The following is a 12,862-nucleotide window of genomic DNA, read 5'->3' on the forward strand; positions in this document are numbered from 1 at the left end:
TATCATCTGGTGACCAGAACAAAATGCAATAAGACCAAGCCTTGGAGGCTCCTGGCCAGGGAGGGATATACAATGACAGGGAGTTTCAGCAATGTTAGTGTTTACTACGTTTCTTAAATGGCTAAACTTAAGACACATTAAAATGCTTTGGTTGATTATGTGACTGGTTAAACAAGGATTCCAAGGCTGGCAACCTCTGAGACCTGGACTGGAAGTAAGTGGAAGGCACTTGCTCCCCAGGAAGGAGGGCCAGGTGAGTCTCGAGGCTGTAGTGCCAGGGCCAGCAGGAGCTCTGGATGGGCCCACGTCTGTGAGGCGGCTGGGAGAGGAAAATGGCCTGCATGGTTAGCCAGAGACAGGGTAGGGTCAGTGTGATTTCACAAGTAGAATAGTTATAAAATAAAACATTTTTTTAATGGACAAAAAAGCAAAGTGAGTCACCTCTTTTTTTAAAGGTGATGTAGCAAAGGAAGGATGTGAAGCAGTTTTTCACTATTTACAAAATATCATTTAGAGTGGAGGTGGCCACTGTCAGTAGTTGAGGAAATCTCTTGCACAAGAAGTGTGGTTCCTGCAACTGGACTGGAAAGGCCACACACTCCCCTGGGTGAGGGAGAGTTCCTTTAGGGGAGCACCAAAAGGCTCAGTCTTCTGTTTCTTCATATGTAGTCTCGTCAAAGGGCCTGTCCAATAGAGGTACTGACCGATGACGGGAATACTTCAGGTGCAATAGGTCCCCGACTTCATCTATCTCCTTTAAAGCCTAAAATATACAAGACAGAGCAGAGGTTAGTCAGAGCCAGGAGGAGGAAGACACACTTGGTGCTTTATTTTTCTAAAAACAGTCATGGCGAGATTATCCTGTGGTGGGACCATGTCCAATGCATTTACTCTGAGCAGACTAGAGTCTAGCAATGGAAAGAGCTGCTTTTTGGGCAAGGACATCAGGAGGAACACGGAGAACAGGTTGTGAAGAGCAGGGATGCAGAATAAAGGGTATAATTCATCAAAATAGGACATGCTTGGACTTCCCTGGTGACGCAGTGGTTAAGAATCCGCCTGCCAATGCAGGGGACACAGGTTCAAGCCCTGGTCTGGGAAGATCCCACATGCCGCAGAGCAACTAAGCCCGTGTGCCACAACTACTGAGCCTGTGCTCTAGAGCCCAAGAGCCACAAGTACTGAGCTCGTGCGACACAACTACTGAAGCCCGCATGCCTAGAGCTGGTGCTCCACAACAAGGGAAGCCACCACAATGAGAAGCCCACGCACCGCAACAAAGAGTAGCCCCCGCCTGCCGCAACTAGAGAAAGCCCACGCGCAGCAACGAAGACCCAACGCAACCATAAATAAATAAATAATAAATAAATAAATATTTTTTAAAAAGAGAGCATTTCAATATTTTTAAAAAATATATGACATGCTTGGAAGAAGAAGGAATATGTATCCTGAATTTGCCAGGCTGGCTATAATTTGTCATTTCTCCTTTTACCCTCCAGTACTTGCTCTTTCTGTTATCACACTACCAAAAAAGTGATAAGTCTGCATTGGGATGCTTCCTAGATCCAAGATGAAGAGAGTCCCCAAAGTGGGCTGCTGTGCAGACTTAGTAAGAAAAAGTGGAAGCCAGCAAGGAAAGAAACAGAGCCAGCATTTAAACTCAGGTTTGATTTTAAACCCCCAGATCCTACCATTGAGAGATTAGCTTGTCTTTCCATCAAAACTCTATCGCAGTATAACTTTCTTTTCTATAAAACTTGCTCTTTTATTTTTCAAATATGTTTCTTATAAAAATTAAAACACTAAGGCAAGTGATGAAAAGTCTCTTCCTGACTGCAATACTAGCCCTACCTGGTAATCTGTGTATGGTTTATTTGTTTTTTGTTTGTTTGTTTTTTGGGTTTTTTTTTTTTTGTGGTACGTGGGCCTTTCACCGCTGCGGCCTCTCCCGCTGTGGCCTCTCCCGCTGTGGAGCACAGGCTCTGGACGCGCAGGCTCAGGGGCCATGGCTCATGGGCCCAGCTGCTCCGCGGCACGTGGGATCCTCCCGGACCGGGGCACGAACGCTCGCCCCCTGCATCGGCAGGCGGATTCTCAACCACTGCGCCACCAGGGAAGCCCTGTGTATGGTTTCTTATATGTACTTAAAAACAAACAAACAAAACCCAACTCCTGGTTGAAGTATACATACACACAGCAAAGTACACAAATCATAGTTCACACAGTTAACTTTCCAAAAAGCAGCACACAGAGAGTCAGAATAGAGAATGACAATATAAGAAAGGGATATGTCTTCAGAATTTCTTAGAAAATATTTAATGGAAGGACAAGGAAATTCCAAGCCCCAGATACCTCTCAGAGAAATCCATGGAAGATAGCAAAAATTTTGGAATCCTAGATCCTAAGGCTTTCTAATAAAAGCACCTGGCTCAGGTCACAGAATGCATTTTCAGATCATGGCAGCTCTCCAGCCCTGTTATTCACTCCCCAAGCACATGTGGATGTTGCCTAGTGGGTCTAATAGGCCTCAGCTCTGGAGACAATGGCTCTATCTAGGACACCATCTCATTAGACTAAGAAAGGGTAATGTGGGCAGTAGAAGCCCTATTGCCTAAGTGTGACTCTCCAAATTTCCATCACATCATATAAATCTTCTGTGTACTCTCATGGTTGTAATTCCATATGTAAATGTACATCTTCTAGTTCAGAAAAGGGAATCAGTTGATTATCAGTAAATAGACACATATACCTGTTCTTAAATTTAACTTTTAAAAAATCAGTGTTTGTAGAGAGGAAAAAGAAACACCAATAAATAGTATTCCTTATTTATTCTAGCATAAGAAAAAAATACTCTTCACTCCAAATGTGAAAACTATAAAAAGCAAGTAAGAGCTGGACTTCAATATGCTATCAGAACAGTGGTACCTTTGAGAAGAGGTTTAATTAACAGTTCCGTATGGAAACAATTTAAGATTGAATTTCAGCTGAGCAAACCCATTAACTGTTTATTCCCCTGACCTCTGATACAGGATTTATTAATTTAAAACAATACATGACTTACTAAGATCACAAAGTAAAGGATATTCAGAAGAACATGATATTTTTCATCAATTAAAAAAGAAAATGAATAGAGACAGAAAAAAAGCCACAGTAGCCCAAAGGGATCTAGGTAACAAGATTATGACTGATACCATACCAAATATCTCAGATGAATGGGTTTTATTTATATAAAAGGTAAAATTATGCGACTTCCCTGGTAGTCCAGTGGTTAAGACTCTGTGCTTCCAATGCAGGGCGCCCGAGTTCAATCCCTGGACGGGGGAACTAGATCCCACATGCCACACCTAAAAGAGCCCACATGCTGCAGCTAAACATCCCGTATGCCGCAACAAAGATGCTGTGTGCCGCAACTAAAGACTCGGTGCAGCCAAATAAATATTAAAAAGGAAAAAAAAGAGATAAAATTGTAACTAGAAACTGCTGGTCATGATGTGGGGTTACCTGGTTAGATTAGGAATAATGAAGCATTACAAGTACCAACTGTTGACAAATAGTCTACACTTACACTGAACCTCCAGATCACAGGGTAAGATGGGTTCTTAGGGAAAAAACATGTTAATTTAGGGTTGAGTATGGCCCTTGAATAAGAGAATATTCTAGGAGAGTTGTGCATCCCTGAGCTAATAAGCTTGCTCTTCTTCTTTTAAAAAAATAATAGCTTTATTGAGATACAATTCACATGCCAAAAAATTCACCTTTTTAAAAGTTTACAATTCACTGCTTCTGAGTATATTCACAGAGCTGTACAACTTTCATCACTATCTAATTTTAAAGCATTATCACCTCAAAAAATAAACCCCATACTCATATCCTCATTCCTCCTTTCCCAGCAACCAGCAATCTATTTTCTGACCCAATGAATTTGTTTATTTCAGACATTTCATATAAATGTGGTCTTCTGTGTCTTCTTTCACTTAGCATAATGTTTTCAAGGCTCATCCATGTTGTAAGGGTACAAATTCATTCGTTTGCATGTGGTTATCCAGCTGTCCAGAACCACTGGTTGAAGAGACTATACTTTCCCCATTAACTAGTCTTAGCCCCTTGTTGAAAATCAATTAGCCATAGATGTTTGGGTTTATTTCTTGACTCTTAATTCTATTCCATTGGTCTATAAGTCTATCTTTATGCTAGTACTCTGCTGTTTCAATTACTGTAGCTTTTTTTTTTTTTTTTTTTTTTTTGCGGTACGCGGGCCTTTCACTGTTGTGGCCTCTTCCGTTGCGGAGCACAGGCTCCGGACGCGCAGGCTCAGCAGCCATGGCTCACGGGCCTAGCTGCTCCGTGGCATGTGGGATCTTCCCAGACCGGGGCACGAACCCGTGTCCCCTGCATCGGCAGGCGGACTCTCAACCGCTGCGCCACCAGGGAAGTCCCCCAATTACTGCAGCTTTGAAGTAAGTTTTAAAATCAGGAAATTTGAGTCCCCCAACTTCTATTTTCTTTTTCAACATTGTTTTGGCTATCTGGGGCCCCCTATAATTCCATATGAATTTGATGATCAGCTTTTCTACTTCTGCAAAAAAAAAAAAGCCATTGTAATTTTAATAGGGATTGCAATGGATCTACAGATCTTGCTGTACTCCATATTAACAATATTAAATCTTCCAGCCCATGAACATAGGGTATCTTTCCATTTATTTAAATCTTCTTTCATTTCTTTCAGCAATGTTTCATAGCAATATGCAAGTCTTTCACTTCCCCTGGTTAAATTTATTCCTAGGTAGTATATTCTTTTGAATGCTCTCGTAAATGAAATATTAATTACCTTTTCATGGGTTCATTGCCGGTGTATAGAAATACACTAATTTTTGTGTCTTTTACTCTGCAATTTTGCTGAATATATTTATTAGCTCTAGCAGATTAGTTTTTTGTGTGTGAATTGTATAGCACTTTCTATATACAGAATCATGTCATGGGGCCCATTAATAAATGAAAGTTCATTTTTATCTCATAATGTTCATGTTTACTTCCATAAAAAAATCATAAGAAAAAATGACTTCAACAAATCTGTGGTTTCAAAAAATGTACTTTATGCTTAAAAAAAACCTAATTGGAAGGCAAAGTCAAATAATCCTGCAAGTGGATCTTATGAGAAAAATATTAGCACTCTAAACTGGTAAACACGTTTGTTGGCAACAAAAATCTAACAAGATATACTGGTTACATCTAAATTATTTCTCTCTTTTTTAAAAAAATTATTTATTTATTTGGCTGGGCCAGGTCTTTAGTTGTGGCATGCAGGATCTTCATTGCAGCATGTGGGCTCTTAGTTGTGGCATGCTGGATCTAGTTCCCTGACCAGGGATTGAACCCGGGCCCCCTGCATTGGGAGTGTGGAGTCTTCACTGCTGGACCACCAGGGAAGTCCCTAAATGATTTCTTGAATGTGTACAGTTATCAGGAGTAAAAACTGTTAGAAAACACAGTGAATTCCTATAGCCATTGCATTTAATGACACAGATATTTTTTAAAAGGTGTGCTGAAACTCCTAAACACCCAAATAAAGTAGAGTGGAAGAAAAGTTGATATTGCTGGGTTAAAAAATAATCAATGAAGAAATTCACCAGTAAGATTTTTGAGTAAAGGGAAAATCTATTGGAAAAAATCCGAAAGGTATAACCAAAATAAAAAAGAAGAAAACAAAGATACAGTATCAATAAACTGAATTCAATTTCACTGTCAGAAGATTAAGAATGTACTCATACTGGTAGAAGTTTTGCTATGAAGAAATAGGGAAGAAAAATCAAAATCTTTAGCAGTTAAGAAAATTAAAATGTCAATTAAACTTTTAAAAACATGCATTCATAATATTCTTTAAGATTAGCAGCTCTCCAATGAATTAATATTCTGATATTTCTATCAACTAATTTTATGCAAATATGTTCTAGAGCTCTATAAACTCTCAGAAAGTAATACTTATGTAATGTAAAGTCTGAAATCTTGAAGATGTTGGAGACAAGATGGTGGAATAGAAGGACTTGAGTTCACCCCCTCTCACAAAAACACCAAAATCACAAGTGACTGCTGAACAATCATTGACAAAAAACACTGGAACCTGCTAAAAAAGATATTCTACATCCAAAGACAAAGAAAAGGCCACAGTGAGATGGCAGGATGGGCACATTCACTATATAATCAAATCCCATACCCACCGGGTGGGTGACCCACAAACTGGAAAATAATTACATGGTAGAGGTTCTCCCACAGGAATGAGAGTTCTGAGCCCCACATCAGGCATCCTGGCCTGAGGGTCTGGCATCGGAAGGAGGAGCCCCCAGAGCATTTGGCTTTGAAGGCCAGTGGGGCTTGATTGCAGGAACTCCACAGGACTGAGGGAAACAGAAACTCCACTCTTGGAAGGCACACACAAGGTCTCATGAGAACCAGGACCCAGGGGAAAAAGCAGTGACTACATAGGAGCCAGGGCCAGACCTACATGCTGGTCTCAGAGAGTTGCTTGGGGAGGTGGGGGGGCGGATGTGGCGCACTGTGGGGAGAAGGACACTGGTGGTGGAAGTACTGGGGAGTACTCATTGGCATGAGCTCTCTGGGAGTCTGCCATTTTGACACCTAGACCTGGCCCTACCCAACAGCCTGTAGGCTCCAGTGCTGGGATGCCTCAGACCAAACAACCAATACAGCGAGAACACAGCCCCAACCATCAGCAGACAGGCTGCCTAAAGTCTTCCTGAGCCCACAGCCGCCTCTAAACACACCCCTTGACATGGCCCTGTCCACCAGAGGGACAAGACCCAGCTCTACCCATCAGTGGGCAGGCACCAGTCCCTCCCACCAGGAGGCCTGCACAAGCCTCTAGACCAGCCTCACCCACCAGGGAGCCGACACCAGAAGGAAGAGGAACTACAACCCTGCAGCCTGTGGAATGGAGACTGCAAACACAGAAAGTTAGACAAAATGAGATGGCAGAGGAATATGTTCCACAGAAGGAACAAGATAAAAACCCCAGAAGAACAACTAAGTCAAGTGGAGATAGGCAATCTACCTGAAAAAGAATGGAGGCACAGACTGAGAAGGTACAAGCAATGTATTACAAAGAGCTAGAAGATATAAAGAACAAACAAACATAGTTGAACAAAACAATAACTGAAATGAAAAATACACTAGGAGGAATCTATAACAGAATAAATGAGGCAGAAGAATGGATAAGTGAGCTGGAAGACAGAATGGTGGAAATCACTGCAGCAGAACAGAATAAAGAAAAAAGAATGAAAAGAAATAAGGACAGTTTCAGAGACCTCTGGAACAACATTAAACACACCAACATTCGCATTACAGGGATCCCAGACAGAGAAGAGAGAGAGATAGGGCCTAAGAAAATACGTGAAGAGATAATAGCTAAAAACTTCCCTAACACGGGGAAAAAACAGTCACCCAACTCCAGGAAGTGCAGAGTCCCATACAGCATAAAACCAAGGAGGAACATGCTGAGACACATATTAATCAAACTGACAAAAATTAAAGGCAAAGAGAAAATATTAAAAGCAACAAGGGAAAAGCAACAAATAACATACAAGGGAATCTCCATAAGGTTATAAGCTGATTTTTTCACCAGAAACTCTGCAGGGTAGAAGGAAGTGGCACAATGTATTTAAAGTAATGAAAGGGAAAAACCTACAACCAAGAATACTCTACACAGCTAGGCTCTCATTCAGATTTGATGGAGAAATCAAAAGCTTTACAGACAAGCAAAAGCTGACAGAATTCAGCACCACCAAACCAGGTTTACAACAATTGCGTACGGAACTTCTCTAGGTTGAAAAGAAAAGGCCACAATTAGAAACAAGAAAATTACAAATGGGAAAGCTCACTGGTAAAGGCAAACATACAGTAAAGGTAGGAAATCATCCACACACAAATACGATATCAAAACCAACAATCGTGAGGAGAGTACAAATGCAGGATATTGGAAATGCATTTGAAATTGAGACCAGCAACTTAAAACAATCTTGCATATAGACAGACTGCTATATCAAAACCTCATGGTAACTGCAAATCAAAAATCTACAATAGGTACACACAAACAAAAAAGAAAGGAATCCAAACACAACACTAAAGATAGTCATCAAATAACAAGAGAACAGAAGAGGAAGGGAAGAAAAAAGACCTATGAAAACAAATCCAAAGCAATTAACATAATGGTAATAAAAACATACATATAGATAATTACCTTAAATGTAAATGGATTAAATGTTCCAACCAAAAGACACAGACTGGATGAATGGATACAAAAACAATACTTGTATACATGTTGTCTACAAGAGACCCACTTCAGATCTAGGGATGTATACAGAGTGAAAGTGAGGGGATGGAAAAAGATATTCCATACAAATGGAATTCAAAAGAAAGTTGGAGTAGCAATACTCATATCAGACAAAATAGACTTTAAAATAAAGACTGTTACAAGAGACAAAGAAGGACACTACATAATAATCAAGGGATCAATCAAAGAAGATATAACAATTAGAAATATATATGCACCCAACATAGGTGCACCCCAGTATATAAGGCAAATGTTAACAGCCATAAAAGGGGAAGTCAACAATAACAAGATAATAGTGAGGGAACTTTAACACCCCACTTACATCAATGAACAGATCATCCAGACAAAAAATCAATAAGGAAACACAGGCCTTAAATGCACTGGATTTGATGGCCTTAATTGATATTTATAGAGCATTCCACCTGAAAGCAGCAGAATACACATTCTTTTCAGGTGCACATGGAACACTTCTCCAGGATAGATCACATGCTGGACCACAAAGCAAGCCTCAGTAAATTTAAGAAAACTGAAATCAAAGTATCTTTTCCGACCACAATGCTATGAGATTAGAAGTCAATTACAAGAAAAAAAACTGTAAAAAACACAAAAAAATTGGAGGCTAAACTATATGCTACTAAACAAGCAATGGATCACTGAAGAAATCAAAGAGGAAATCAAAAAATACTTAGAGACAAATGAAAACATGATGATCCAAAACCTATGGGACACAGCAAAAGCAGTTCTAAGAGGGAACTTTATAGCAATACAAGCTTACCTCAGAAAATAAGAAAAATCCCAAAGAAACAACCTAACCTAACACCTAAAGCAACTAGAGAAAGAACAAACAAAACCCTAAGTTAGTAGAAGAAATCATAAAGATCAGAGCAGAAATAAATGAAATACAGACAAAAAAAATAGAAAAGATCAATGAAACTAAAAGCTGGTTCTTTGAAAAGATAAACAAAATTGATAAACCTTTAGACAGACTCATCAAGAAGAAAGGGAGAGGGCTCAAATCAATAAAATTAGAAATGAGAAGGGAGAAGTTACAACTCACACCACAGAAATACAAAGGACCATAAGAGACTACTACAAGCAACTATATGCCAATAAAATGACAACCTAAAATAAATGGACAAATTCCTAGAAAGGTACAATCTCCCGAGACGGATTCAGGAAGAAACAGAAAATATGAACCGACCAATCACAAGTACTGAAATTGAAACTGTGGTTAAAAAACTCCCAACAGGGACTTCTCTGGTGGTCCAGTGTTGAGATTCCGCACTTCCAATGCAGGGGGTGTGGGTTCGATCCCTGGTCAGGGAACTAGGATCTCACATGCCATGCAGCGTGGCCAAAAAATAAATAAAAATAAATAAAAATACTTTGTGTGTGTGTGTGTGTCTGTGTCTGTGTGTGTATAAAAACTCCCAACAAACAGAAGTTCAAGACCAGATGGCTTTGCAGGTGAATTCTATCAAACATTTAGAGAAGAGTTAACACCTATCCTTCTGCAACTATTCCCCAAAACTGCAAAGTAAGGAACACTCCCTAACCCATTCTATAAGGCCACTATCACCCTGATTCCAAAACTACACAACAATACCACAATGGAAGAACATTACAGGCCAGTAACACTGATGAACATGGTCGCAAAAATCCTCAACAAAATACTAGCAAACTGAATCAGTGATACATTAAAAGGATCATATACCATGACCAAGTGAGATTTATCCCAGGGATACAACAATTTTTCAATGTCCGCAAATCAATCAGTGTGATACACCACATTAACAAATTGAAGAATAAAAACTATATGATCATCTCAATAGATGCAGAATTTTGACAAAATTCAACACCCATTTATGATAAAAACTCTCCAGAAAGTGAGCATAGAGAGAACCTACTTCTGGGAGTTGCCTGGTGGCCTAGTGGTTAGGATTCAGTGCTGTCACTGCAGTGGCCTGGGCTTGATCCCTGGTTGGGGAACTGAGATCCCATGAGCCACACAGTGCAGCCAAAGGAAGAGGGAACCTACCTCAACATAGTAAAGCCCATATATGACAAACCCACAGCTAACACCATACTCAATGGTGAAAAGTTGAAAGCATTTCCTCTAAGATCAGTAAAAAGACAATGATGTCCACTCTTGCCACTTTTATTCAACATAGTTTTGGAAGTCCTAGACACAGAAACCAGAGAAGAAAACGAAATAAAAGGAATACAAATTGGAAAAGAAGTAAAACTGTCACTGTTTGCAGATGACATGATACTATACATAGAAAATCCTAAAGATGTTACCAGAAAACTACTAGAGCTCATCAATGTATTTGGTAAGTTGCAGGTTACAAAATTAATACACAGAAATCGCTTGCATTCCTATACACTAACACCAAAAGATCAGAAAGAGAAATTAAGGAAACAATCCCATTTGCTGTCACATCAAAAAGAATAAAATACCTAGGAATAAACCTACCTACGGAGGCAGAAGACCTGTACTCTGAAAACTATGTGACGCTGATGAAAGAAATCAAAGATGACACAGACAGATGGAAAGATAAACCATGTTCTTGGATTGGAAGAATCAATATTGTCAAAATGACTATACTACCCAAGGCAATCTACAGATTCAATGCAATCCCTATCAAATCACCAAGGGCATTTTTTGCAGATCTAGAACAAAAAATCTTAAAATTTGTATGGAGACATAAAAGACTATGAATAGGCAAAGCAATCCTGAGAAAGAAAAATGGACCTGGAGGAATCAGGCTATACTGACTTCAGACTACATGATAAAAGCTACAGTAATCAAAACAGCATGGTATGGGCACAAAGACAGGCTTATAGATCAACAGAACAGGATAGAAAGCCCAGAAATAAACCCACGAACCTATGGTCAATTAATCTGTGACAAAGGAGGCAAGGATATACAGTGGAGAAAAGACAATCTCTTCAATAAGTGGTGCTGGGAAAACTGGACAGTTACATGTAAAAGAATGAAATCAGAACATTCTCTAACACCATATACAAAAAAACCCTCAAAATGGATTAAAGACCTAAATGTAAGGCCAGATACTATAAAATTCTTAGAGGAAAACATAGGCAGAACACTCTTTGACATAAATTGCAGCAATATTTTTTTGGATCCACCTCCTAGAGTAATGAAAATAAAAACAAAAATAAACAAATGGGATCTAATTAAACTTAAAAGCTTCTGCACAGCAAAGGAAACCATGATCAAACAGAGACAGGACTTCCCTGGTGGCACAGTGGTTAAGAATCCACTTGCGAATGCAGGGGACACGGGTTTGATCTCTGGTCTGGGAAGATCCCATATGTGGCGGAGCAACTAAGCCCATGCGCCACAACTACTGAGCCTGCGCTCTAGAACCTGTGAGCCACAACTACCAAGCCCATGTGCCACAACTACTGAGGCCCATGTGACCTAGAGCCCATGTACTGCAACTACTGAGCCCACGCGCTACAACTACTGAAGCCCGCATGCCTAGAGCCCATGCACTGCAACAAGAGAAGCCACCGCAATGAGAAGCCCATGCACCGCCATGAAGAGTAGACCCCGCTCGCCGCTAAGTAGAGAAAGGCCATGTGCAGCAACAAAGACCCAACGCAGCCAAATAAATAAATAAATAAACAAAGAGCCCAGAGAATGGGAGAAAATATTTGCAAGTGATGCGACTGACAAGGGATTAATTTCCAAAATATACGAATGGCTCGTGCAGCTCAATATCACAAAAACAACCCAATCAAAAAATAGGCAAAGATCTACACAGACAATTCCCCAAAGAAGACAGAGAGAGGGCCAAAAAGCATATGAAAAGATGCTTAACATCACTAATTATTAGAGAAAAGCAAATCAAAACTACAGTGAGGTATCACCTCACACCGGTCAGAATGGCCATCATCAAAAAGTCTACTAACGGGGCTTCCTTGGTGGCGCAGTGGTTAAGAATCCACCTGCCAATGCAAAGGACACAGGTTCGAGCCCTGGTCTGGGAAGATCCCACATGCCACAGAGCAACTAAGCCCATGCACCACAACTACTGAGCCTGTGCTCTAGAGCCTGCGAGCCACAACTACTGAGCCTGCATGCCACAACTACTGAAGCCCACGCACCTAGAGCCTGTGCTCCACAATGAGAGAAGCCACCGCAACGAGAAGCCCAGGCACTGCAACAAAGAGTAGCCCCTGCTCACCGCAACTAGAGAAAGCCCAGGTGCATCAATGAAGACCCAATGCAGCCAAAAATAAATTAAAAAAAAAAAAAAGACAGCGGGCCAGACTTGACTAGACATCATGGTACTCTTCACCACTGCACACACTTCAAAAAAAAAAAAGTCTACAAAGTCTACAAACAATAAATGCTAGAGAGGGTGTGGAGAAAAGAACCCTCCTACACTCTTGGTGGGAATGTAAGTTGGTGCAGCCACTGTGGAAAACGGTATGGAGGCTCCTCAGAAAACTAAAACTAGAACTACCATATGATCCAGCAGTCCCACT

General features: G+C 40.4%; 1 protein-coding gene across 1 annotated transcript in view; it reads right to left on the reverse strand.

The window, feature by feature from the left end:
• Window positions 1–392: 392 nt before the first annotated feature.
• The window catches only part of SPTLC2 (serine palmitoyltransferase long chain base subunit 2), a 110,848-nt gene continuing 98,378 nt past the window's right edge, over window positions 393–12,862 (reverse strand). The window contains exon 12 of the mRNA XM_082618961.1: window positions 393–763. Within this exon, the coding sequence (XP_082475087.1) occupies window positions 644–763 (120 nt within the window). The 3' untranslated portion in view covers window positions 393–643. The remainder of the gene's footprint in view (window positions 764–12,862) is intronic.

The sequence above is a fragment of the Mesoplodon mirus genome (assembly GCF_964341445.2).
Source record: "Mesoplodon mirus genome assembly, chromosome: 4".
NCBI classification, from domain to species: Eukaryota; Metazoa; Chordata; class Mammalia; order Artiodactyla; family Ziphiidae; genus Mesoplodon; species Mesoplodon mirus.